The sequence below is a fragment of the Poecilia formosa genome, unplaced genomic scaffold (genome assembly GCF_000485575.1).
Source record: "Poecilia formosa unplaced genomic scaffold, Poecilia_formosa-5.1.2 Scaffold92, whole genome shotgun sequence".
Lineage (NCBI taxonomy): Eukaryota > Metazoa > Chordata > Actinopteri > Cyprinodontiformes > Poeciliidae > Poecilia > Poecilia formosa.
In genome coordinates, this window is record NW_006800031.1 from 1897637 (window position 1) to 1924452 (window position 26816).

At 37.5% G+C, this 26816-nt stretch overlaps 1 protein-coding gene across 1 annotated transcript in view; it reads right to left on the bottom strand.

Annotated features, from left to right (window-relative positions):
- The window catches only part of tmem8b (transmembrane protein 8B), a 51110-nt gene that overhangs the window by 18294 nt on the left and 6000 nt on the right, over positions 1–26816 (bottom strand). Inside the window, exons 2-10 of the mRNA XM_007557884.2 lie at positions 26057–26246; positions 25130–25337; positions 21664–21797; positions 20497–20765; positions 17031–17413; positions 7004–7100; positions 5661–5784; positions 3800–3942; positions 1627–1805 (exon numbers count right to left, since the gene is read on the bottom strand). Of these exons, the coding sequence (XP_007557946.2) occupies positions 1627–1805; positions 3800–3942; positions 5661–5784; positions 7004–7100; positions 17031–17413; positions 20497–20765; positions 21664–21797; positions 25130–25337; positions 26057–26246 (1727 nt within the window). The remainder of the gene's footprint in view (positions 1–1626; positions 1806–3799; positions 3943–5660; positions 5785–7003; positions 7101–17030; positions 17414–20496; positions 20766–21663; positions 21798–25129; positions 25338–26056; positions 26247–26816) is intronic.

Sequence of the window (26816 nt, forward strand, 5' to 3'; positions counted from 1 at the left end):
ATATATATATATAATTGGTCCTGATTTTCAAACAAGCCTCTTTGTGACTGTAATTCGTTTTCAGTTTACCACCATAAGCGTAATGTAGTCATCAGCACTGCTTTTGTGCCAGACTATCATTAGGTGTCAATCAGTAGAACAGCATGAGTCCATTGTTAGGAACTGTGTGAAATTACCTGCATGCATCACTTATGTTTATATGTATCCAAATACAAAGAACACATTCTATGACGATGATTTTAATGTTCAGAACATCACTAAATTATTTTGTTTTTCATGTCTTCTTTAAAAGTGTCTGAATATAAATCAGCAATGAAGTTTCAGACAGATGTAAAAATATAGACTTCAAACCAAACATTTGAAGAGAAAACAAATAACCTTTTTTTTTAACTGTCTGACTTTAAATTAAGCTAAATGTTTAATGTTTTAGGTCACTTAAGAATATTAAACTAGGCTTTTAAATTGTATGCCTTGGGTTAAACCTTTTGAATGACTCATCCTTCCTGACAGGACTAAACTGAGTTCAGTTTGAAGGTTGCATTACTCACAAACTTTTTTTAGCTCTCCCTTCATTTTTTCTATAGGACTGACATCAGGGCTGTGGGAGGGTCACTGAAAAACATTAATCCTGTTTTGCCAAGGCAACTTTATAACAAATTACGAGGTATATTTAGTCTTATTTTCCATTTGCAAGACCGATTTTTACCCGAGCTTAAGATGTTGCCTCAATATGCTCACATAATGTTCTTTCCATCTATTGTGAGAAGTGCACCAGTCCCTCCTGAAGCAAAACACCAACACACTATGATGCTGCCACCCATATTTCACAGTACAGATGGCATTCTAAGCAGTTTCTTCCTTAGGCAATACAGTCAAACAATTAAATTTTACTGTATATGTTTTTTGGGGGTTTTTTTTCAAAAAGGTGTACATTTGTCCCTGTGTGGATTTAAAAACACTGGCTTTTTAAGTTACTTTTGGAGTAATGGCTTCTTCCTCTCTGAATGAGCTTTCAGTCGCCATGGGTACAGGACACACTTCACTGTAGATAAGAATCATTTCTTAGCTTTAGTCAAAATCTTCACAAGATCTTCTGCTTTTGCTATGTAGCTGATGCATTTTGCTCCACATCTATCTCCGCACTACAGAATACATTTCCTTCCTTAACAGTATGATGGCTGGATACTGTTATGCTGATTATGCTTGCATAAAATTGATTGAAAAATTGAGTGTGCCACCTCCAGGCATCTTTAAATTGTTCCCAAAGATGAACCAGACTAGTGGAGGTCCACAATTCTCTTTCTTATAACTTGCTTGATTTGTTTTGATCTTTTCATAACATCGCAGAGAGAAGCAAAAGTTGTGAGAGTCCTTTAAAGCATGCGACTTCTGAATCAAAAGAAGTGATATGGAAAAAAAAAATCCCTCTCAGTATTTTCATATTTAACAATTATAAATAATGTTGATGCTCACTAACCTAAAAACAGTAAAAGATCGGTTTGATTTTATGCCATACAACAAGCACAGACAAAAAAAGATGTCATGCTTCTTTATATATTTTGCAAGTAAGCATATGGCTTCAGCTGCACTTTCAGTCATCAGCTGAATCATTTAGAAGTGACTCACAGTGGAGAAAAACATGGTGAAGATGTAGACTGAAGCCTCCAGCAGGTAGTGGCTTCGAATGGCGATGGCCACAGGCGGGACGAACATCAGGTTGCTGAGACAGAGCAGGAGGGTGGAGAGGAGCTGGAAGCTGTAAGAATAGGCTTCGGAGTTGTCGGTGCAGCCCCAGCCATTCCAGCCTATTAGACAAACACACTGTCAGAGCTGTAGCCTGACGGAAGCAAGGAGAGATCTAAAGGAGCTTCTGTGTTAAACTCTGCATGAACTTTGGGAAAGTCGTCTTAAATCTTTTTGAGGATGGAAGATGGGAGAAATTTGAATGAGAGATGAAACAGGCCGTTCAAAATCTTTTCCTTTGAATTTTGTGCATTTCTTAAAGTGTATGAAAAATGTATGACTTGATAAGAGTCTCATCAGCAGCAGCAGCAGCAGCAGCAGCTCTTTATCAGGAACATCAGAGTTGTGTGAAGTTGTTTATCTTGCACAATAGGGCCTCCAGGAGTGAACACCCTCCTATTCTCAACTATCTCTGCTTTGTTACAATACATCACCATCAAGGGGCCAAAAGAATAAGACAGTTTGGAAAACTATCTTTGTTTGGTTGTTTTTCTCTGAATGTACACAGTATTGACCAATGCGATGCCTAGCAAAACCATTCACATTCCTCAAACTCTTTCACATTGTCGCATTACAGTCCCAGAGTCCCATGTTACTGAGATAAACCAACCTGCTGGATTTAGGAAAATGATACATGGTTTTCAAATTTGTTTTTGCAAATAAAGTTGTAAAAAAAAATATGCTGTGCATTTAGTTCCCTTTGTCAACATTTCAGTCACATTTCATGGTCTTTTTTATTTCCTCATGATGGATTGAACAGTGCTTTGTACAAGAACAAAGCCTGGATTGCAGTTTTATAACCTCCACCATGCTGCTGCTTGCCTTCTCACTAAAACCAGCTGGGGTTCATAACCCCAGCTGTAACGTCCTTGCAGTTTTCTGGAACAAACTTCCAGAAAACTACAAAACAGCTGAAACATCGAGTTCCTTTGAATCAAGGCTAAAAACACATTTGTTTAGAATTGCCTTTGGTTAATACTAAATGGAACATCGATCAACATACTTGATGTTTGATGATGGCATTTGACAAAATGAAATGTTTATTGCTTGTTTCACAATTGGTGACTGTGTGATGTTTTAATAATGCAAAGCACTTTGAATTATCTTGTTGCTAAAATGTGCTTTACAAATAAACTTGACTTGATTTGACTTCATTGGTTATTGTTTTGAATTCAGTCCACAAAAAAAATATTGTGATAATTATTCTGTCCACCCCTCCCGACCCCACTAAGGGACAAGGGTGTAAAGAAAATGGATGGATGGATGAATTATTCTGTCCATTTTGCCCAGTATCTAAGCTGCGACATGGAAAAGTTCAAGGTGTACAACACTTTTACAAGACACTGTATTATTGAGGTTTTGCTGAGTTAAGACAGGCCAAGGGCAAGTGTTGATTGCTGTGGTTCCGCCAGGAAGCAGAGGCACACATGAAGTATGACAATGGATTCAATGGAAGAGAAACGGGCTCAGATAAAACAAGATCAAAGGCAGGATTTAAAAAAAGCCTCTGAGGACAGGGTTTGTTTGGCTTCATAAGCTCATCTTTTATTGAAAAGCTGTTTGTAATTAAGAGTGTTTTATCGTCTCATCAACAGCTTATAGGAAGAGATTAATGCTAGGCTTCTTGGACAGTGGTACCTACCATTTAATTGCCGTAATGTTAGTTCACTTCTGGAAAACGGCTTACCCATCGACATTTCCATTTTCTGTAATTCTCCATCATATATTTTACAATTAATCAAAAATTATTAGCAGCAGATATGACCTCTTTTGTTTTCTTTTATCTAAAATTTAATATCATTAATGGTCATGCATTTCCTTCTTATGTACTGCTAAATAAACAATGAGGGATTCTTGAAGATAGGCATTAATTGTTTTCTGCTGCTGACTTAGTCTGGCATTAAAATAAAATAAAAAAAGACATTAGTAGATGACTTCATCTGAATTTAGCTCATAGTGGGAACAAAATCAAAGCAAGTAAAAAAAAAAAAAGAGTTGTTCTAGTAAGTGGCAAATACACAGAGCTCTGCAGCAGCTCCTGCACATAAATTGTTACCTGCTTTGCATTCACATGCAGCATAAAGGTAGTTGTTGGTTCGCAGGAGCTTGCACTGTCCATATGTCCCGCAGTCATTGATGCATGGAGTAAGGTATGCACGCATATAAACCTCTGCAGTTACATTGGTGCATGCTTCAAACCTGAGGGAAAAAACACAAGCAGGCAAAGGAGAAATAGAACTGAAATTTGAGTCGGCAATGTTTTTTTATTTTTATTTTTTTATCTTTTTCAGTAAGTACCATCAAGGGTCTTTTATTATGAATGTGCTTTATTTTATTAGCAGTTATCTTGCAAGGCTAAATAAAACCCATGTCATTCTTTTTTTTTTCTTAGTATTGCAGAAAATGTCTGTGATTTCATGATACTCTTCAAATGCCAACTAACTGCTTACAGATATGCTTCTGTCTGCTCATAGCAGCTTTAACTGATCCCTTTTTGATTTGTGCTTTCAACACATAAAAATCATCATGAGTACAAGCCAAACACACTGCCACTTTTCAGCTGAAGCAAGCCTGGACTAATTTAGTGTGTGAAATGTAACGCACCGTTATGTGACTGCCATCACCATTTCCAAACCTCAGTTAGGCTCTCAAATGAAGATAAGTACAAGTCCCACACCATCTGTTATCTGTAATGCAAATTCAACTGGAACTCCCAAGAGATCCTGCAAAACCTAATATTTAATTCAATTCCTTTCAGATTTTTTGAATCATTAAAGATTCGGCAAAATTGCTCAATCTGCTCAACAATAAAAAAACTTGGAAAAATTATTTTGTTGAATAACTTTATAGCATTTTTTTTTCCCGTCTTCTTTCCGCAACGTCTCTCACGCATACTTAAAATAAATCCTTAGCGAAGAAATTTGTGTACTTATTGAATTCATCTGCAGACCACAAACAGTTGGAGAGAACATTTGATATAAGATATAATAAGATATAATCTAGTCCACAAACAACATGAGCTGTGCCCTTTACAGAAAGCACAACATACTGACAGTTTGGTTCTGCTTGATGTGCTATTGCTGGTAAAGATCCAGTCTGCACCTTTTATACTGTAATGGCATTAAAATAATCACAGCTCACCTTTAACATTTTAGAGCTGATGTGAAATGTATGACTGAATCATCATACTTACGTTACATTTCTTAATGTACAACACAGACATACTCTTCCATGTCATGTCCATCTAAAGGCCAAATTGTGCTGCCAGATGACAGCTGGGAGAAAAGTATGTTCCCCAAATCACTGGGCTAAATTATTAAATTTGGTAAACAAAGTAGCGACTGTTTGAAGATGTGCTATAAAAATACTTTACATCCTGTGTTGTGATTGTCTTCCTGCAGAACAGAGCAAACATTGTCTCACCGAGGTTGCTGTGGGGCGTTGGGACCGAGGCTGTGAACTGATTATGAGAACATCAAAAATTTATGAGCAACAGTCAACCAGCTCATTTCAGTGAATTTTTGCTTGTAAATCCTTTTTTTTTTTCTTTTTTGGGTAAATACTCCTGAGAGTACACTTTATAGACTTTTTTCCACTTTAAAGGCCCAGTTAGATATTTTGGGAAATGTGTTTATTCACCTTCCTGCTGAGAGCTGGAACAGATGACAGATACCTCGCTCCTGTGTTGTCAGAGGGATTCTGATACATACAGAGCAGTTCAGGCCTGTTATTCTTGTCTTTTGCTAAGTTCAACTGGAATAGCTGTCAAAAACCTTAAGACCATAAATAAAAAAAATGCCATTATATGTCTTATATTATGTTTGTGTCAAGAAAGCAAATATGCACATACGTTTGTAAAGATGTGATTTCTGTGCAGCTGAATTAAATTTCGCTGTGAGACACCATAGTAATCTTACCCATGTTCAGTGGCACATAAGGAGCGCAGACTGAGGTACCAGGTTCCTGTTTGTGGATAGGGAATTCTCAGTTTGGTAATATTAGAGGACACGTTGACAGAGAGGAAAAACCCAGCAACTGATTCTGATTGGAAAAAAAGAGAACACCAATAAAACTCTATAAACTTGTTGAGTTACAAAAACACAGAAAATTAAAACAAATAACTTGCTGTTTCAATTTAAATTAAAAATTCAGATGTTTTTGCCTAAATTTCAAGGTATTCAAGTTTTGTTAATCTTTGATGATGGATGAATAAATGATCAGAATGGTGAAAAAAGTAATGAATGTACAAATTGACAGATGAATCATTTGAAGGTATGAAAGATTTGTTCCAACTTCTATTCTTTACGCATCTATATCTGGAAACTGTGAAGGAATCAGAATTGGTTGAGTTTGACTTTTTTACTGACAAGGTCAAATAAATCCAGTTATAATCCAGTTTTACCCATTCATTTTTAAAATAAAAATGACATATTGAAATGCATTCAATTAGCCAATATTCAATTTGAACAAACTAAACAATAGAATCCATATCACACCATCCCACATCAAGCAGATGAATACATGTAACTTTTTCTCCACAATGACAAAAAAACACTGATTGTGACCTCAAAAACAACATTTAAACAATGAAACTAAACTATTGCACTTAACTGTGTGTTCAGCTGTGGCCTGAATGCACAGTCTCACAATTTTGTCTTATTCCTCATGAACTGCATCTCCACTTATGTACAGTATAACCAAATGTCTGAAGGGGACTTGTCACAGAAGCTACTCTCATAAAATGTTGGACATTTTAGTGATGACTTTGATGGGGGTTTTGATGTTGACTCAGTGCTCTGCTGCCACATTAAACACTGGAATTACAAACACCAGTCCAGTCAAAGTTTTTAAATCAGGGAAAATTTCTCCAATTGGTGATAAAAAAATCGACAAGACTCTCTGCACGAGGGGTTTCCTGACCCTTCATGCACTCACTTCAGTAGGCGGAAATCCCACAGCTTGTGCTCCTTCTGCACCAGTCGTTCAGCTGGTCAACCACTGGTGCTTAAGATGCTCTTACTAGAATCTATTTTGATAGTTGCCTCTGCAATCTGCTCTGTGTGTACAATTTAAAATGCCTGCATGTCTAAACATGGTGGTCGGACGGGTGAATTGTAGTCTGTGAAAATGACAGATGGTGTTTAGATTTTTCCACCGTTTTAAAGATCCAGTCAAAGATGGAAAATATTTGGTTACTGCGAGCTCTGGTAGGAACCCAAAATATTCTAAATTTATTTTGTCACAGGGTAATCCAACGTACCTGAATCACATTTTAGCGATGAATTTTCTCTCAAGAAGAGAGGCATTCCATGATTAAGGCAGCCGAACACAGTCAGATTTGCTCCTTTCAGCGTCGACTGCAGGGAGAAGAAACAGAAGAAGATGCCAATCATCCATACAACCATCAACCATCTGCTGTCGTCTTGGCGGTGAGCTCATACTATTCATGATTACCTTAGGCCTCTGCTCCCTCAGCCATGAAAGAATATACTTTAAAACTAACAAATCAAGTGAAACCGCTCAGCGTTTGTCTGCCAGAGGCACCTAGATGAAGATGTTGGCAGTTTATCTCCTCACAGCATCAATTATACAATAACATGCTCATGCATTAAAAGGAAATTCAGAAGAATTATTCTGGCGTTGGAAGCTGCATATGCCGATATAAAATAGCTCATGCGGTAGAAACAGAAACGGAGGCAATCAGATTTAGTGTCGGCATAGAAACAACAGGACAAAAAGCAGTAATAAAATAAATGTATTCATAAATTATCAGAGGGTATTCATGCATTTATCTGACACTTTACAAGTTGTCTTGTCCTTTCCTGTGAATAAAGCAATGAAGTGGTTTATAACTAATATAAAATCTGTCCAACTAAATTATTGTACTGGGTAAGCACCCTCAAAAACAGTAAATGTCATTTTGTCTGAGATAAAAAAAGGAAATCACGGAACAATTCTCCAGCTATTAAATGCATTTACTTGTATCCAAAGGGAATGGGGACATCTTAAGGCAATTATTTCTAGGATTTATAAGATTTCTCTCACCTCAACATAGCAGAAAATAAGCATAGAGTATATGGAAGGAGCTGGAAATGTTCTTGATTAATGCAATGACAAACACTTTGCCAGGTGCTGAGATTTCAGGCTTCCTAAACTCACCATCTGGTCTGTACTCTCTTGTTGGTTAAACTAAATCAAGTCCACTGGCATTTTAAGACGATTCCTCCCCCTATGCTTCATAACAGCTCTACCCTAAAATCTGAAGATGAAGAATTAAGTAAGAAACGCTCAAGTGAAAACTGAAAGTGTCTGCCAGACACTGGTCAAGAGGAAGCGAAGGGGTAATGGTTTCTTGACTTTTGATACAAGCGTAAATATCTTTGGTTTGTGCCGCTGTGAATTTCTGCCATCCACTCAGAGATTCTTCATAGCAGAAAGAATTGGAGTCAATTCCTTCAAGTCAAATGTCATATCTCTCAACCAGCAAAAGGTGGACTACTTCCTACAGGCATGGGGTCAATCAGTACCTCCGGAGGCGTAATTTGAAATATGCCCTGTGTTGTTCATGAGTAATTATATAGTGAAGCAGGGATTGGGGCCTCAGCTGCATTGATGTATGTGCTGCTATGATCGATCACAGTGAAGAAGGAGTTGAGATGATGAGCAAAGTTCTTGATTTACTGGTTAATCTACCTATGGTTGTGACAAATGGACAAATGACTGAAAGAACAAGATTCCAGATACAAGCAGTTGACAGCCCTCTCCTCATCTCTGAGGGAGAACCCAGCCAGGGATACACAGGAAGTGTTCAGCTGCTCATCACCAGGTTGTCATTCTTGTTGTCCTTTCGAGTTTTTTCAGGCAGGTCCCGTTAGGGGGGAAAACTCAGCGGAAAACCAAAAACTCATTGGAGGGACTATAAAACCTTTCTGGAACGCTCATGGATCCATTGCCGTAGCAATTCTCAGATATAGAGATGGTTGGATGGATTTCACATGGCAGACATGAACCGTCATGGTCTCTTGTAGATCAATTCTGCTTATGCTGCCTCAGCCAGAAAAGCCCTGATAAAGGCCCTGTACAAATTAAAATGGGTATTCTGCTTTTTTTCCCCCCCTGCCCCTTTCTCTCTCTTTTTTAAACTGACTGATTAAAAAAAAACTACAGCACTGGACTGATGGAAGTATGGACAGACCAAGTATCAGACTGGCAGGTGGAGAGATAGGTAGACAAAAAGATATAGGGATGAAAAACAGATTGGTGAATAAATGGATGGATAGATGGATGAATGGATGGGTGGGTGGACAAACAGATGGATTAATAGATGATGATTTACTGAGGATTCAGATGTATAATATCTCCCACTGAATGAAGCCAATCCAAATGAAGATGCGACACCAAATATGGAATTTTACACATATAAGGAAGCTACAGTCAAGTATAAAAATAAAGTCTGTTGATTTAATTTCATTTTTCAAGAAACTGCACCTACATCCATCCCCCTCACACCTCACAGAAAGCCTTCTGCTTAAAGGAGTCAGAGTTTCTCAGGGCTGATGTACTGTCGAACTCTGCTATCTTTACAGGAGATCATGTGTTGGGCAATCCCTTCTCTTCACTTGTCGTAAACATCCTGGTTCACCGGTAAACACCAGGAATTAAGGAAGCGAGATTATCTCAAGATATACATGATTATGTTGCGCATTTCATCTTTCTCAGATTTATTATCTGAACTCCCTCGGCGCGGGTGAAACCAGGAAACTGTTTTGTTCTGAAACTCTGCTCTGCAGATCTGTGTGGTGCCTAAATTAAGATTTTTACGATAACTTCCGAGGCTCCGTTTGTCTTCCAGGTTTATCTACCTTTGGCACTCCATATCTGTACTATCCAGATACAAAGGCCAGCTCTTTTAAGGGGATTTAACACATCTCATAAAATAGCTTTGCCTCCAGGCCATTTTGCTTTTAATTAACCATAATTTCTGGTTCTGGTTTAAACCCCATTATAGATTCATGTTTGTAATTTTACTGCTATTTACTTATTTATTCTTTTTGCTTATCCTATTATTTATGGCCCGTGCATGTAAAGCACTTTGTAGCATTGTTGTAAAACATACCCACATCAATCACATTTAACAGTGTGATTTATATGCCGGATCCATTATGCATCAGTTAGTTATGATGGCTGAATGTGAGTGGCAGAGGCATAATTCAGTTTGGAGTGCCATCTACCAACAAATTACTAATCAAGGTTTCAGGACGAGGGGGGAAAAAACGAAAAGAAATTTCATGAATAAAGCAAGAGAAGAATAACTTTTTAATGCATAAATAGGTGAAGGAAATCATGCAGTTTTGCTTTTAAAAAATTCAGCCCACCACAACCGCAAAGTTGAAATGCATTATCCGTTCAGCATATATTCAGCATAGCTGTTTATGTCCACAGCTAAACAAAAAAACAAAAAGCAATCTTGACTTTCACCTAAATAAAATCCAATTCGGCTAATTAATAGAGTCAACTTGCTTTAAAAACCATAATCTGAATATGTAAAGAGTATGGGCACCACTCCAAACCAAGGAAAATATGTTAATATTGCTAAAGACTTGAGAGTGAGGTGGATGTTCACTTTCCAGCAAAACAATCACTCCAAGCACAGAGTTGAAAATGGAACAGCTTAGATCAAACCATATTTGAGTTAGGATGGCTTAGTTAAAGTACCGACCAATATCCAAATAAGAACACTATTTTTTTTGCAAAAAAAGATTGAGTAAAATGTTTACCTCTATTAGCAGCAAAAATTGTTTGCATCTCCCTTTATTTGCTGAATGTAAAAGCATGCCACTTCAGTTTTTAATTTAAGCAAAAAAAAAAAAATGTTAAAAGCTTGTAATAATCTCCTTCTACTTCAAAATTATTTGCCATTTAATTTCTGTTTATCACATTACATCCAATTAAAATACAATGACAATGTCGAAATGTTTTAAGGATATGAATATTTTTGTAAGGCATTGCATGTGATTAAAAACTGAGCATTTCAATGTTGCTTAGTAACAGTAACACATTCCAGGCTTTTGATTATACATTTCCATCTGAAAAAAGGATAAAGTAATGGATGAAAATCTTTCTAATTTTTACTTTTTTTTAAAAAATTCACATATTAATAAATGAAAGTTATCGAACCAAACCCAAAACAAGTTTTCCAAAGCAATATTTAATAAAATAAAAGTAAAAAACATACTTGAAACCGTTCAGGCATACGACTCCCACCTCTGACGCGCACCACATCTGTTCTTATGCAGCTTTTACACTTGATTGCAATCACTTGTGAATTATTTTTTTCACTGGACATAATTAAGAAAGCGTAAGACAGCCTGTCTAAGGTCTCAGTGGGGATGGTGTGTGTGTGTGTGTGTGTGAGATAAAATCAAGTCAATATGGTAAGAAAAACCTCCAACAAATTGTTTAATAGGATTTTGTCAAAGCATTGACTATGCCAGAGCAACCTAACCTCAAACACTTTGAAAAGGAAAGATCTTTGACTAAAACATTATTAGAGGAATTTGCTGATCTGATTCCCACACATATACACTTGAGTGACACTGCTCCTTCAGTTCATATGTTTAATTTATTGGAAGCCCAACCTTTGCAGCTAAGACAGTTTGTGAAATTTCTTCAAGGTTTAGGAGTCTAATTATGGGAATGTTTGATTATACTTCCAGAAGTGCATTTGCAAGGTCACACACTGATGTTGGACTAGAAAGCCTGGCTTCAAGTCTCCACTCTAATCCATCCCAAAGTTATTCAGGAATGTGGAGGGTTGAGGTCATGACTGTGCAGGCCAGTCAAGTTCCTCCACAGAAACTGATTCATGTCTTTATTGACTTTATTTTGTTCACTGGTACACCTTCATTATTAAAGAGAGAGAATTATTTTCCCACAAAGCTGGGAAAATAAAATCATACCATATGTCCTGGTGTGCTGAACCCAATTTCCTAAAAACTTCTCCACGCCTTAGTCTCCTCTGAGCCAAACTTTAGACTTGATACAATGTAATCAGACTTGATACAATGTAATGCAGCTTTGTACTACACTTGGTGATGTGAGCTTTGGATGCAGCTGATCAGGCATGAAAACTCATTTCATGAAGCTCACACACTCTTCAGCTAATCTGAAGGCCATGAAGTTTTTAAGATCTTTATCTCTGCAGACGGTATGCAACCTCTCTGCACCCTGCACCTCAGCCTCCACTGACCCCATTCTGTGATTAAATGTGGCCCATCACTGAAGCAGCTCCTGCTGCTTCAACTTCCTTCCACTTTGTTTTAATAAAAACAATTCACTGAGGAATTTTTAGTAGTGTGAAAAGTTCACAAGTGAGCTTATCGCACATCCTTTAACTACATATTGTTAAAATGCACCTAACGACTGCAAACAGCCCAGTCTTTCACACTTCCTGAAGTTTGGGCTAAAAAGTAAACTTTTGATGAGATCCAAGAAAAGCAGACGTGATGTTTCTTTATAGAGGTGGGTGACCCTCATAGAAGGACAATCATCAATGCAGTTCTCCCTCAGTCACGCTTTTACTGTAGAGATGCCAAAGAGAAGCTATTACTCACTATAAGGTTCATGTCAGTCCCCTGGGAAAAATTCACTGTTCGAATAATAAAGTGTAGGTAAATAATTTTTTTATTGTGCCATAAGGAAAACTGTCAGGAAACTTGATAAAACAGAGATTAAACCATCAGGCTACAATTCCCATTAGGGTGTGTGCAGAAAAAACCATGCAGAGCAGTTTACCTCACTTTACTGAAAAAGATAAAAAAATGCATCATTTTAGATTTTACTGTTATTCTCACAGGAAACTGCCGTCCAACCAGGACACAAAAGCTAAGGATGTCAGGATGATTATCACATTGCAACAAACGATTCAATAAGCCGTTCAATAAAGTTGAAGTCCATAATTTGAAAGACCCATTATTTTTTATTTTTCAGCAATTCAGGAAGCCTTAATTTGCTACTTGACCTTTGATTATCTTGTTAATGATCCAATTTAAACCAAGCTACAGGACTCACCTTAAATTTGCCTCTGGAAATTTTATGATACATGTTTATGGCACTTTTGTTAATGTCTAATTTCTTGCATTTTAAGAACTTTTCTTTGAATCTCTTGTGCTATACTTCTTCATTTGCCAACTCATTGTTGTGGTCTCCAAGCACAGCTTGGGAAAAACATCTAAAGGACAATAATGTAGTCTAAAATAAATGCTCTCATTACACTGCCTTTAATTTACCCCTCTGCATTGCCCTACCAAAAGAGTCCTTTTAAAAATGCATCAAAAGAGATTAAATCAATAACCGGACACCCGAGGAATCAGTGGAAATAAGAGTCATACACATCCCTTAGGCTCTCTGGAACAGAGGTGAATTTAAATTACACAAAAGCTTCAGCTCTTGTCCTCAAAAATCTTGCAAATCTGCTAAAGTCCCCCACCAGCAGCTGCTGACTAAACTCTGAATTTGTGACAAGCAAGAGACAGATCATCACCAATGGGGAGAAATTTGTTCATAGATTATATACGATGACACTGTCTCTGAAAAATACATCTTACAGTTTGGAAAACTATCACACCACATCACAACACTCAGTCCCTGTGACTTCTGCAGAAGTAAAATATGTTTACTAACTCAGGCCTAAGTCGAAGTGTGCTCTATCTCTTAGTTCTTTGCATGACAGGAATGCACTAAAACTGCTTGATTGGTATTGTTTCTCTGTAAAAGCACTTTGAATTGTCTTTGACTGAAAGGTGCTATATAAATAAAATTGCCTTGCCTTGCCTTGCCTTGCTTATCCAAAGTCAAAATAGCACACAAAATGCTCTCAAGGCAGGCAAAGCACAATTATGGTTCTGTTCAAAAATATTAATTCCTACTTTTTTTATATTCTGCTTCTAAAGAAATAGATTTTGCTTATATCTTTTTACTTTTAAAGGTGACCGATTATGCTTCCTTGAACAGGTTAGGATAAGTCCATGGGCTAAACAAAACATGTTCATTACATTTTTTTTGTTTTGTTTTTGCAGAAAATCATTGTTAGATAATGGGATTTTAGTTTGCTCTGTTCTGAGCTCCTTTCAGAATGATATGCTTTGGGGCCTCTTGTCACTCAAGATAATCTGCTGCTGGCCACGCCCCCAACTCAACATTTACACTCCCACATAAAAATGGCTACAAACTGATGCACAAATATACAACCATGCAAGTTTGAAAAGCAGAAGTGGAGCCTCCAGTATAACCAACAAGAATGTAGCAAATTAAGTGTTTGAATATGCTAAATAAACTAGAAGTCTGAAACACAAGAAATACTTTTAGCATTAGGAAAGTCAATCTGAAAGAGTCATTAGCTGAAAATGGGAAAAAAAAAAAAAAGAAATAATAATAATAACAATAATTAAAGATCAACTGAAACATGTTGCATCATTCAGGTGCCGTCAGGTTTTCACAGTGGAATTTGAAGAAAAACGTGCCATAACAACTTTTCATGAAGTTAAATATGAAAAATGTATAATGAATCCAATGAATTTGATCATGTATTAATAAATAATTCATATATAGCCATAGAGACATAATTGATTTAACAATGAAAACAAAAAGCTTAGTCTACAAGTTGATCTCCTTGGAAATGACAAAATCAACCTCAGTCTCTGAAGAAACAATTTAATGACTGTCAATTATTTCTATTTCCTCATAAGTTTTCTGTTTGTGTTTGTATCCGACATTTTGGGAAATAGTCCTGTTTACCTTCTTGGCAGGGGTTAGACTAAAAGATCGATTATCAATTTCATCTCTGTGTGTGTAGTGGAGATGAAGGATGTGTTTAGCCTTGCCTATCGCAAATTCTGACAGCAGAGAGGAGCAGCATGGAGGCTGCAGTGGCATTTCAACAACTTCAAACCTGCCATGCACACATGCTAAACTACTTGGAATTATTTTCACTCAAAATTATTCTTTTCACTTCTGATTTTGTTTTTAAGCGGATGGTCATTATGCCTCACAGATCTTCAGGCGACAAGATTATTGTATGCTTTTTAGAGCTGAAAAATGTCCTTGAACAATACATTTTGTGCCTGCACAGATGTGAATCTGATAGCAGTCAAACTCCTGGGAGGGAAGCAAAAAGAAGGATATTTTCTGAAATGTCAGGACATTCCTTTGAACCAAACAATCTAAAAGATTTCCGTTTCATGCCTAATCCTCTGCGTATTTCAATACTTGCTGGCTTGATCTCTATTATGAATGAAAAGTTTAAAACTATCTGGCAGCTTTTTTGATTTCCTGCAGATCTTCAGAGGCACTGCAGGTGCATTCTAATGCCTCCCCTATCTGACAGATGGATTTTTGCATTTTGTTTGGTCTCATTTAGAGACATATGTCACAGCTCTGACACTGGGGTGTTTTTTTGTGTGACCTTTTTCTATTCCCACATCAAGTCTGTCCTTTACACCTGCATCCAGGCATCTCAAGTGCAAAGAGGTCAACTCACAGAAATGTGGGTCACTTCCTTTTGGCTTGGATTTGTATAGCACTTTATCAAGTCAAAAGAATCCAAAGTGCTTTACACTACAATTAGTCATTCACCGATTAATAGACACATTCACACATGGATGGTGGTAACCTACATGCTAGCCACAGCTGCCCTGAGGCAGACTTGCAGAAGTGATGACGGATTGTGTGTGCAGTCTCACACCATCTTCACAGCTGCGGTACGTACTAGAGTTGCTCAACACCAACAGAGTTTGCAGGGAAACTGCTAATTATGTACAAATAATTAATGTAAGCATCAGAAACATGATAATATTAATTTATCCACATACATGCAATTAATACTTGCACATATATACACTTCTATAAGTGTACACTTCTAAAAATGTATCTATAAGAGATACATTTTTCTGTATCTCTTATAGACTACAGTTTCAGAACATTCTAGCAAGCTCCTAAATATGCCTCTGCATCCAGCACTGGTGGAAATGTTCTTTCTCCATCACATGTCTGCATTTATTCACTATAAGAGTGTTTTATTTACAACAATGACACTTTTTATTCTTAATATTTATGGATTTTTATGTAAAAGCATCCCAGTTTATATTTCATGAAGTCCCACTTCCGTCATCTAAACATTATTTTTTTATGCAGAAAGGAGAATCATACTTTTTTTTCTGAATATTTAAATGAGCTGTGCCAAAGAAGGTGGCTGGCATGTCTCCATGTGTGCTCAAATTCTGTTGATTAGAATGGAAGAAGAAAATGTGCTTGAATCCATTAGTACACACAATTTCATGCATCAAGAGTTATTTGGCAGCACATTGTTTTCTTATTTAAGTTTTTCAGCCGGAAATCCACACCCCACTTTGTTCATGTGGCCCCTAATTAGAATCTGATCTTGTGTAAAAGAAAATAGATTGATGGGCAGATGCACAAAACTATTAGTGAGGGCTAATTGTTCACAAATCTGATTTAGCATGTGCTCCAAATTCTGAAAGTTGATGCCACTCTCTTGTAATCCAGATTGTACTATTCACTTCTTTGAAAATGACAATGCAACGCCAGAAACTCCTCAGAGTTTTGAAGAATTTCTCATCAGGTTAAAGACTGAAGCTCTTGTCGAATCTTTGACGTACCTTCAGATTGGGCATCATCTATGTCCCTTAGGCACAAAAAAGCTTTTTTTATGTAAAGGTTGTCGTTGATTGCTACATATTTCCCCTAAATTAAAATGATCAGATGGCATTTACAGTATCCCTCTTTAAAAAAAAAAAAGATTACTTTTCCATTTATCCATCCGTTCGGTTTAAACATTTCACTCACAGTCATGAAGAAATAAAAACAAAATAGCAAGGTACCCAGGGGCGTACCTTACTACTGGCAATTATGACGTGAAAAAGTGAAACATTTTTCTGTATCTCTAAGCGAATTGTGAGAGAGAACTGTGATCAAATAAAAACAAGTGCCAATCGCACCCATCTGCTGGAATTGGAGGGTGGGAGGCTCCTCTATTTAGGGTAAACTGCTTTGCAAATATTTAACAAAAATAAAGCAAACAATAGAAGCAAATCAGTTGCAAAATGGAGGAGATTGTAGTGCTTTGTCAATTTGTCTGTCACAGCATTACAAAACAGGCGGTGATGCAGCGTAAACCAAAATCTTAGATTAGTTTCTACAGACAAGAAGTGACATAGGAACATATCAATTTGAAAATTGAATAATATAAAATATATTATTCTGGAACTTACCAGATTTAATTTGAGCTCCATATTGAGGACCCCTCCGCTGTCTAAAACAGGCATCAGGTTGATGGCGAACACAGCGGCCCGGTCAGGTGGAATGGATATGTTTGGACCAAAGAAGACGTAGAAGTGCACAGAGAAGGTATCCAGCTCATTACGCAGGGTGGGGCGGATGGGCCAGCATTTGTTCGTGTCTGCAGTGGGGGCGAGGTAAATGATGCTGTCCTCTGAGGTGTGCAGGTGACTAGCGTTCTGAGCCAAGCCAGGCAGCGATGCCATCAGCAGCGTGTCTGAAAGGGAGAAGCCCATCGCTGTTCCAAAAGACTGAGGCATGTTCATGGATGAGCTGGACTGCGCTCGGTCCTTCGATGAGCTGGGTTTGGAGCAATCTGATCGGGGAAAGATAACATTTCAAAGAGGTTAAATTATTGTCTTTTGCGAAAAAACAACTTTTTTTTTATTTTTGTCACATTTCAAACAAATTTCGTCTAATCTTAGAAGTAGCCAAAAGATCTACAGTAAATCCAGAGGAGCTCCAGAGATCTACAGCTAGGCTGGGACAATGTGTCCATATTAAAACTTACGGTACTGTACTCAATAAATGTAGCCTTCACAGAAGAGAGGCAAGGCCAAATCTTTTATTGCATAAAGGACATGAGTCCCCTTTAATGTTTGCCTTGAGCTATGTAGGCAAAAAAAGGTGTTCTGGCTAGATGAAAAAAAAAAAAACCCTAACAGTGCAGAAGTTGGTAGAGAATGGCCCAAAACCATTGCAACTGAAAAGTGAAATACAGTGAAGTATTTGGTTGTATTATACAAAATGTGAACGTTTTCAGAGTCATTCCTGCATAAGTTCAGCATTCAGTGACATTTTTATTGGCTTTAAAATCTTAGCGTTAAAGTTACATTTGTGTAATAAAAATAACAAATAAAATGAAAATGTCAAACAAAAACGGAAAGGAAGACAGTTGAAAAATGGCTCGAAGTAGCTAAATCCTACAAGACGTTTCAAATGACTGCCTTCAGCTGGCTTCCAGAGCCACAGACTGATTCTTAATGAGACATAGATTCACTGTAATTGCTAACAGTACGCTCTCTCTTTCAACACAAAGCAACTCACTGCAAAATGGTCATTGATGACAACTGGCTGGGAAGCATCAAATACCAGCAGTCCTCCAGGGAAAAGCATTTGTCAAAGGATTTTCTAGCTCACCCTCGTTTGCATACCGTTGTCTCTGAGGAAGCGTGAAGGATTCTGACATGTTAGAACAGCTGAAGCTCATCTAAAAATACCTAATAATGCGTGCTCCAGAAAATGATGAAGACCAATATGCAGAATAAAGCCAATAGTTATGTTGGTTTACGTGAGGATGGCTATACAAAGAAGGGTTGTAACCACATGTTTCATGATATTAATAATTGAGAGAAAAGTCTTTGTCTTGCTTGAATTCATAGCATAACGCATGAACTCTCTTCTTTGTCCGATCACCCAGGGTAAAACACCTGCAGTGAAAAAGCTCTACACAACAATGATAAATAATAAATTGTAACCTACTTTTTTCATGCACCGTCTAGCCATCGACTTTGCTTTTAAACTGGAACGAATTCAAATAAGGTTGCACATTTCCATCTCAGACGCATGTAGCAACAAAAATTAAGATTATCAAGCAAAGCATTAGGAGGTGAGAACTCCAGATGGTCTCCCTTCTGAACCTGAGGTGTTCCTCAATTCAAATCTGCAAAAGGTCAAGTAAGATCTGGCTGCCAGGCAGGAGGAGAGACAGCGTGTGAATAATTAGTGTCTGTGTTGCCATGGTCACAAAGTGCACGGCACGGCGTGGAACAGAGGGGGAGAATTGCTACATGGGAGTGGACTTCCCACAGATTTGTGAGCCATCCCTTGTAGGAAAGGCATAAAAATACCCTAAACTCCTTAACAGCATGTAGCAGTTGCCTGTAGATTATTCATCCTTTTCCCCAGTCCCTGTTAAACTATCCTGCACTGTTCTTGAACACGCTTCTTTTATTGAACTGAAGGAATCTTTCCTCAGTTTTCCAAGTGAAACATGCCTATCACCACCAGTTCCTCCCAACAACCTCCTCACTACATTTCTCATGATTCATTGCAACATGCAGGAGAAGTATTTCAATGTAAAACCAAAACTATGCTTTTTTTTAAATTATGACCAGCAATCTGAGATGCTAAATGTGCAATGATAAAGAATAAAAGCAAGTTTTTCTTGAACAGTAAGGGTTTGTCTTCGTTAAAAATAGTTCAAAGACAACATACCTAATTAACACTTGATGATTTTTTTGTTTTGCTTATTCCCTATCTAGAGATGGAATAATGGCAACATTTTTCCACTTACAGTTTTTGTTTAGTGGACATGGACACAAACTGTTTTGATTAAATTTATGAACAAAAAAAGGGGTATGAAATAGTAATCTGCAAATGTCTTTAAAGAGATAGCAAGTTTTTATTTAACTACACTAACATAGTATTCATGCTTTTCCACAAAAGAACAGCTCCAATAATTATGTCTTTACTTTTATTCTTATTATCAAATTTTATTTTTCTATTATGGAATTAAGGTGTTTTAAAACTGTGAAACTCCACAAAAAAAAAACCCTGCTATACTAAGGAAGAGCTTTCTTGACAAATATGCTGTTTTGATGGTAGAATAATTTAACATTATTGCTTCATGTATATTTGTGTCCATGCCATGACTACAAATGCACTGCAGCCCACTACTGACTTGACACAAGTTCATGCTTAGTCAAGAGTGCTTTGCATCAGTTTGTATCACTTTGAGAAACACTTTATGATCAATTTGTTATACGCAGAGCACTAATCTACAGATACAGCGGCGTATTACTGATTATCACTCAGGAGAGTTATGCACCAGCTCTGATACTGACTGCCAGCAGGAAGATGTTGTTCTATATGTCTGGGATCAACGAAAACACTTTAGGATTAAACTTTAATGGCAACATTTTTTTATACTTTTGGGAAAACATAAATGTTCACTTGGCATAAACAAATGTATAATCTTCCGGAAGAAGCGGTTTAATTAAAAACTTAACTGAGTGTTTCTGCTGAAAAATACTCATGACATGGTCTGGAATGAACAGCAGGTTGAATCTACATTAGCCTAGAGACATGCAGATCAGGATTTTTTCAGACTAGTACCGATTTCTTATTTTCTTGGAGGCGTTTTTCTGCTGTTTCCAATTTTTAGAAATTCCACTTGGTTCTTTTTTCACATGTTCCTTTTTTACTCCGTTGTGTAGGTGATGAACCTTATTTTCTGGAAACACTGACTGATATAGCCAAGAAAATGGTCAAAAAAATCCCTTTTAATTGTTCAAACAGCTTAATCACAATCTCCACCAAACATCTTAAAAGAATCAGAGGTGCTAAACTATGAGGTTAAAAAAAAAACACAGCTTATTCATATGTATTCAGTCTCACCTGTGACTTGCACACCGATGCGAAAGTAGACATCTGAGTTGCTCAGATACCTCTCAATGAGGATGTAGTACCATTGCTCCCAGGCAGGTACGAGGGTGACTAATTCACACGGGTTCCACTCCCTGCAGTCGAGGGCACTCGAGTTGTGCACCGGCGGCGCCCGCGCTCTCATCTTCAGCACCACGGGACAGGTGTCGCTGCTTTTGTTTTTGGTGCTGCAGTTTACCAGCTGAACCTTCACCTTTGATATATAATTGGGAATGAAAACCCTGCACAAACACAAACAAATAACCACATCCTCCGTATGAACAGAATATTGTACACATTAGGATATGTAAGACAAACACAAAAGGCATTTCAGTGTTGCCGGGAAATTTATATAGTGACAGTTATGAATAAAATCAGTTTAATCAGAATTAATCCTGGAACAGATTCTAAGTTTTGCAAAACTGGTACTCTAAAAAAAAAAAAAAAAAAAAAAAAGCTGGATGAGTGATTTGTGTTGAAACAACATGCCTGAAAAAATGAATTCATTTATGCTACCACTGGATGTTCAAGGATCTAGATTGTGCTGAAATCAAGTTTAGATTTTAATTTTGATGGAAGTCATCTTCAAAATAATTTAATTGTAAAAAAAGGAGTTAATTTTATATTATTTGCTCAATTTGTTGCTTATAAATTCCAATTTCATGCAAGTTTTGTCAAGGCTTTAAAAACATTATTTATGAACCTTCTTTATAAAATATAAGCAGCACTGTTAAATTCTTTGTTTCAGATAAGCTGTGCAGACATGTGTCTCCTTATGCAAAAGGTTCTTACTTTAGACTGTTCTTCTGTTGCTTCAGAGAAGTTGTATTTTCTACAGGGACATCCACTATTTAACAGGAGGGTTGCAGTGAATGATGCATATTACTAATTATAAGCAGTGACTCACTCACTCTATTAGCAATGCATAAGGATAATCTAGCAAGAACCGATTAATTTTATGACCTGATCCAGTGACTCAAAATGGTTTTCAGTTACAAAGTGCCATTAAATTATGTCAGCAAATCGATAAAAACAAGAACATGGTTTTAGCAGAATTCAAAAGCAAATAAATTCAAAGCAAATAAACACAATCCATCCTCACACTTGCTTTTTAAGATCCGACAAAAAGAAAACACTCACTTGTAAAGTGCTGATCTGTTATGGATTGGGATCATCTGGTCAATGAAGTATCCAGGATAAAGCACCGAAATCCCAATCAACTTCTGGACGATGAGCTGTGGTTGGAACAGGTACTGGCATTCCTCAGACAAACCCTGAAACAGCATCACAGCAGCAGTTTCAGTCGGTGTTTCATCGGTTTTCTCATTAATATTCTTCTAAACCTGGTAAAGAGAAGATTAGGTATCATTCAGAGGCCAAAAATTCTCTAATGGACTGTGTGCATTAAGCTTGTCAGCCTCCTGGATTAATATGACTCTGTCCTCCTCCTCTCCGCTACACAGCGTAGCATGCACACCCACCATTTCATTTGTGTTGCTCTGAACCATTAATGCTTCAGAGATGAGGCAAGCACCAAGAATGACTTAAAAGCCAGGAGTCCATGTGTTGCTTCCACACACGGTCCACTTGAAAATGTGTTTGGAAAAGAATAGAACCTGAATGTGAAAGGACAGGTGTGAATGCAAAATGAGGTCTTACATCCCTATCATACGATCACTAACCCCCTTGTGCATAAGCAACAATTACCGTGGTGTGTCATTACTCTAGGAGCTGCAAGGGTGACCTCTTGATTTATTACAGCCTGTCCTCCCGACCAGCAGCAAACGTCTTCTAGAGCAAGCTGGGTTTTAATTAAGACTCTTTCAAAATGGATTTTTCAAATCTGGTTGCTTTACTTTGTATTGGGTGGCAATAGTCTTAAGTTTGACCATCTCGAACATAGAAAATCAGTAGTTTACTTTAGGCAGAATTTCTGGGGTTTTCTTTTGTTCTTTCAAACTCCATTAGAGCCAAGAAGAACCAAGATTCCCTGAAGAAATCCTGCCTAACTGTGTTATTTTAATGCCTTTATTCAGACATGCCCACAGAGGCTGTGCGTTTTTCAGGGTCAATTCTGGGGTATACAGTCAGTTTAAATTCAGCGTTACCTGAGCAATCTCATGCAACAGTGCTGCAATGAATGCAACCTTAAAAAGATGTATGTTAAACTCAGGGCTCGTTTCTGATTCCTTTGTTTGTAATGTACTTTTGTTGCTTACCTGACAGCACTGACTTCAGTGCGGGATGACTTAAATACAATCCTATCTGTCAGCAGCTCTTTAAAGAAGATTCTTCCAGTAGCTGGTGTGAACAGATTTTGCACATTATTCCACCAATAAAATTTTTATAAGAAGATCTTCCTGTGCACAATTTATTAATGGGCCATTAATGTTTTAGGTTCTCACAGAATTGTTCATCTACTGGAACACGGGCACCACATGTTGGATTCCAGTTGGAGGTTTTATGAAAAGCCTGAGGCTATGCTATTCGTTTTCCTCAATTTGTGAAAGTCTACAAGAAGGTTTCAGTCCTAAGTAACATAATCACACCAGCAGGTGGCGATAGAGCAGATATAACTGGGATCGAGATTCAGAAGAAGAGCATTGGTTAGTGAACGGAGGTCCAGCTCTCATGGAAGTGGTGATTGTTGTAGCTCTTCTGTTTTGTTTTACCTATTATGATTGATTGATTTTATTAATCCTTTTCATAAAAGCAACTTTTAATAATAAACAATTTTACTTTGAAAATAAAAGATCTAGTGTTGAATTTTGACTTTCTGCCATTCTGTGTGATTTACATCACTGCACTTACTGTCATTGGAGTGTAAGATCTTGTTCTGTCATTATAGATCACTTGCTGTGACCTTCGAATTAAATTTTGCCCTTTTGACCGCTCCTATTTTTTTGTTGTTGTTGTTTTACATCTTGCAGCAGTCAGCTAAGACTGACTTACGCAATCTCTTGAGTCTTTGATTTACATATGAAGGTATTTAATCAGTGATGTTTTAAACCACAACTTTCCTAATTCAGTCAGCCCAACACACTGGGCTGAAATGGGAATAAATCCATGAAGATGAACTGGAACAACAAATGTGTGCAACGGATTTCCTGAGACAGAACCAACAAAAATCTAATATTTATATTAGAGTGACTGATTTATTTCTACTAAATTAGAAAGTGGAAAAATGCCCGATGACATAAGCTGCCATCATTCAGCTACCACAAGAGCAGGGCTTGAGCAGACTCAGCCAACGGGCTAATACATAACAATTCCCAATACTACTTATTTCATGGCATATATAAAACTGTGCTTCAAGAGTTTTAGTCTGATATTTTACGTAGAGTTGAAAATTCTTTCACAGTTCAAGATAGTTTACTAGAATTTGATGCTTTAACAGAGTTGGTACAATAAATATCTGAAAGTAAAAATAAATAAAAATGGGGGATTATGTTTGAATGTTTTATGAAACCGTTTAATGTTCAGCACCTATAGTTTCATTAAAGTATGTATAGATTCTTCTAACAGCAGTAAGGTGGTAGTTATTAGTAGAAGGTGATTTCTATCATACGAAGGTCAACACATATCCATCAATAGCATTTTCTATTGACTTTTCCAACACACATATTTGATCTTTAAAATATTTGGACAAATAAGTTGCTTTATTTAAAATAAAGCAACTTTATTTGCACCACAAATAAAGTTGTGCTTGAAGCAGACGACTGCTTCTGAGGTAGAGTTCACAAGCAGTCGTCTGAACTCCACCTATTGCATGTAGCAGAAATTTTTGTAAGTCAAAGAACCAACAGCTAAAAGCTGCTTATTTGTTCCCTAGAATGCAGGCTGGATCCTCCCTGTTCTTTCTTTTCATCCTTTTCAAGTTGAAATCAACTGTTTTTCCTTTACAATTGCTTCATAAAGCAGAATATTTGTATTTCTGTATATAGGGTGTAAAAGTAGAAGCTTTTCCCATTTTAAGCCACGGTGGCTTGCATCCCCAATGGCCCAAAAAGAAAACCAATTCTTTTTGGGCATTTGATGTGATGGAGACTTCTGATGATATGTTTGATTGTTGTGTACTAGGTGCACTTTTGCCAGCCAGTGAAAACCACAGAGCAAGCACAACAGAGCACCGTGCTGGCCACAAATAAATCACACGAAATGGAAATCAGCAGGTGTTTATGCAGCCAAATAGGAGAACAGGATGAGATAAAGTAAAACTCTCTGATACAGTTCTGCTTCTTTTGACTCTGCACCACAAGCTGGAAAACGAATCCTTGGAACTACTGACATTTTTTTTTCTTTTTTCATCTATAAAAGGGAGTTAAGCATGCATTAAAAAAAATGGTAGTTGATCTCATTAAAATTATGTTACCAGTCACCACTGACGAGTAATGAGCAGCATAAGAGTGACTCAAGCATCTAATTTGCTGCCTTTAAAAGCAAACGCTTGATGGGAGATTTCCACAATTCCGCCATGTTAACTGCAAGGCTGCAGCGGCTGCAATATTGGCCTGCCGGGTCAATATCAAGGCAGATTTATTCACAGCATGTGTTTGTCAGTGGAGCTCTGGGAAGTCAGTTAGCTTTGATAAATGCCCGGGCTCACCTTGACTGAGATCTTGCCCTCATCCTTGGGTAAATGTGCGGCTAAGAACCAGTCTCCTGGGAGAGGACTAGTCACATTGAACGCTCCGGTTGTTCGGTTTGGAAGAGTCCAGGTCAGGGTCACGGCGAAGGACCCTGGGACGACCGTATCCCGAGGGAAGCGGGTGTAAAGGGGGTTGATCACCGGAGGAGCTCCTGACCTGAAATACCTATTAATAGCAAAGCCACAATTCAAACTAAGCATCACTTGGATGAATAAAAAAGGGAGCAGCCTTATGGGAAATTGATATGCAGTGTGGTGAAAAGTATTTGTCCCCTTACAAGTTTGTTCTCACACAAAACGGTTTTATATCAGCCAGAGATATCCTGAGGAATTACAAAATACAGTTTTCAAATAATTCCATTCATTCAGCCAAAGTAATATGGCTGTATGTGAAAAAGTAATCAATCAGGGCTTGTGGAATCTTAACTAAGCTGAAACAGCAAGGTTAAATCAGGCATTTCATGAATTAACAAAGGGGGCAATTATATTTCCATGTATGCTAGGTGGGTCTGAATAGCTTTTGACCAATGGAATTTGTCTCATCTGTAGGGGGCAAATACTTTTTAATGTCTCTGGAGGCACTTCAGCTGTGTGAGCACAGATGGCCTCTATAAAATATGAATAATTCAAATTGAGCATCACTGTCTATCCTTTTTATTAAAAGATCACAAGAAATTTTGCAGCCCTCACCATAGACTACGATAGAAACAGATATGCAATATTAAAAGTTAATGCTAATGCTTTTACAGCAGCTCCTTTATGATTCTGAGCTGCTGGTAACAGTTGACCTTGCTCAGATAACCAGCCTGCCCTACACAGGTAAAAGTCTTATGATTGTCCACTTATTCCCTTCAAAAGGACATGACTCTGAAGTCATTGTCTTACACTGTCACATTGCGGTTTGGGCAGCTGTCTCCAAACGTGCCCCCTTGCTCCTTGAAGGTGATGAGGTTCCAGACGGCCATCATTGTGTCTTCAGGCACATTGAAGTGGAACAGCTCCACACTGGCGAAGGAGTTGAAAGCATTTAGCTTACGAGGCGTACGGGTGAAGTAATCAGTCACAAAAAGGCAATCTAGGGAGAGCAAAAACAAAAACATGAGTAAAGCACTTGATCTGTCTTTGAAAATCTGTCCAGTTAATTTGTATGTATACCACATTGTTTCTGCTTGTTGTTCTATTAACTGGATTTTTACCTTTAATTTCTCAATATCAAAAATTCTGACACCACAAAGCAACACTGACACCGGCATAATTTTCTGCACATGCTGTAAGACTAATGGTGTATTCATTTCTTGTTCATAAAACAAAGATGCAAGAACCTTATTCTAGCATTTTATCCAACAACAAACCGTGAGTGGTTTAACATTAGATACTGAGCAAAAGAACTTTTCTGACTTACAAACCAGAGATTGGAGGTTTGAACTTAGGATCTGGGCACCACATAAATATTTAATAAAAAGAAAGAAACTCTGAAAAATTGTGAAAAATCCAACCATAACATTTTCTGAGTAGAGAAGAAAACATCCCAAGTTTAGGATAACCGTTTCCAAAAACCATTGCTGGTGTGATCATTACCACAACTAGAAATTCCTCCAAGATAAACATTTTTATTGTTAAAATTTCAAATACTAATCAATGACTT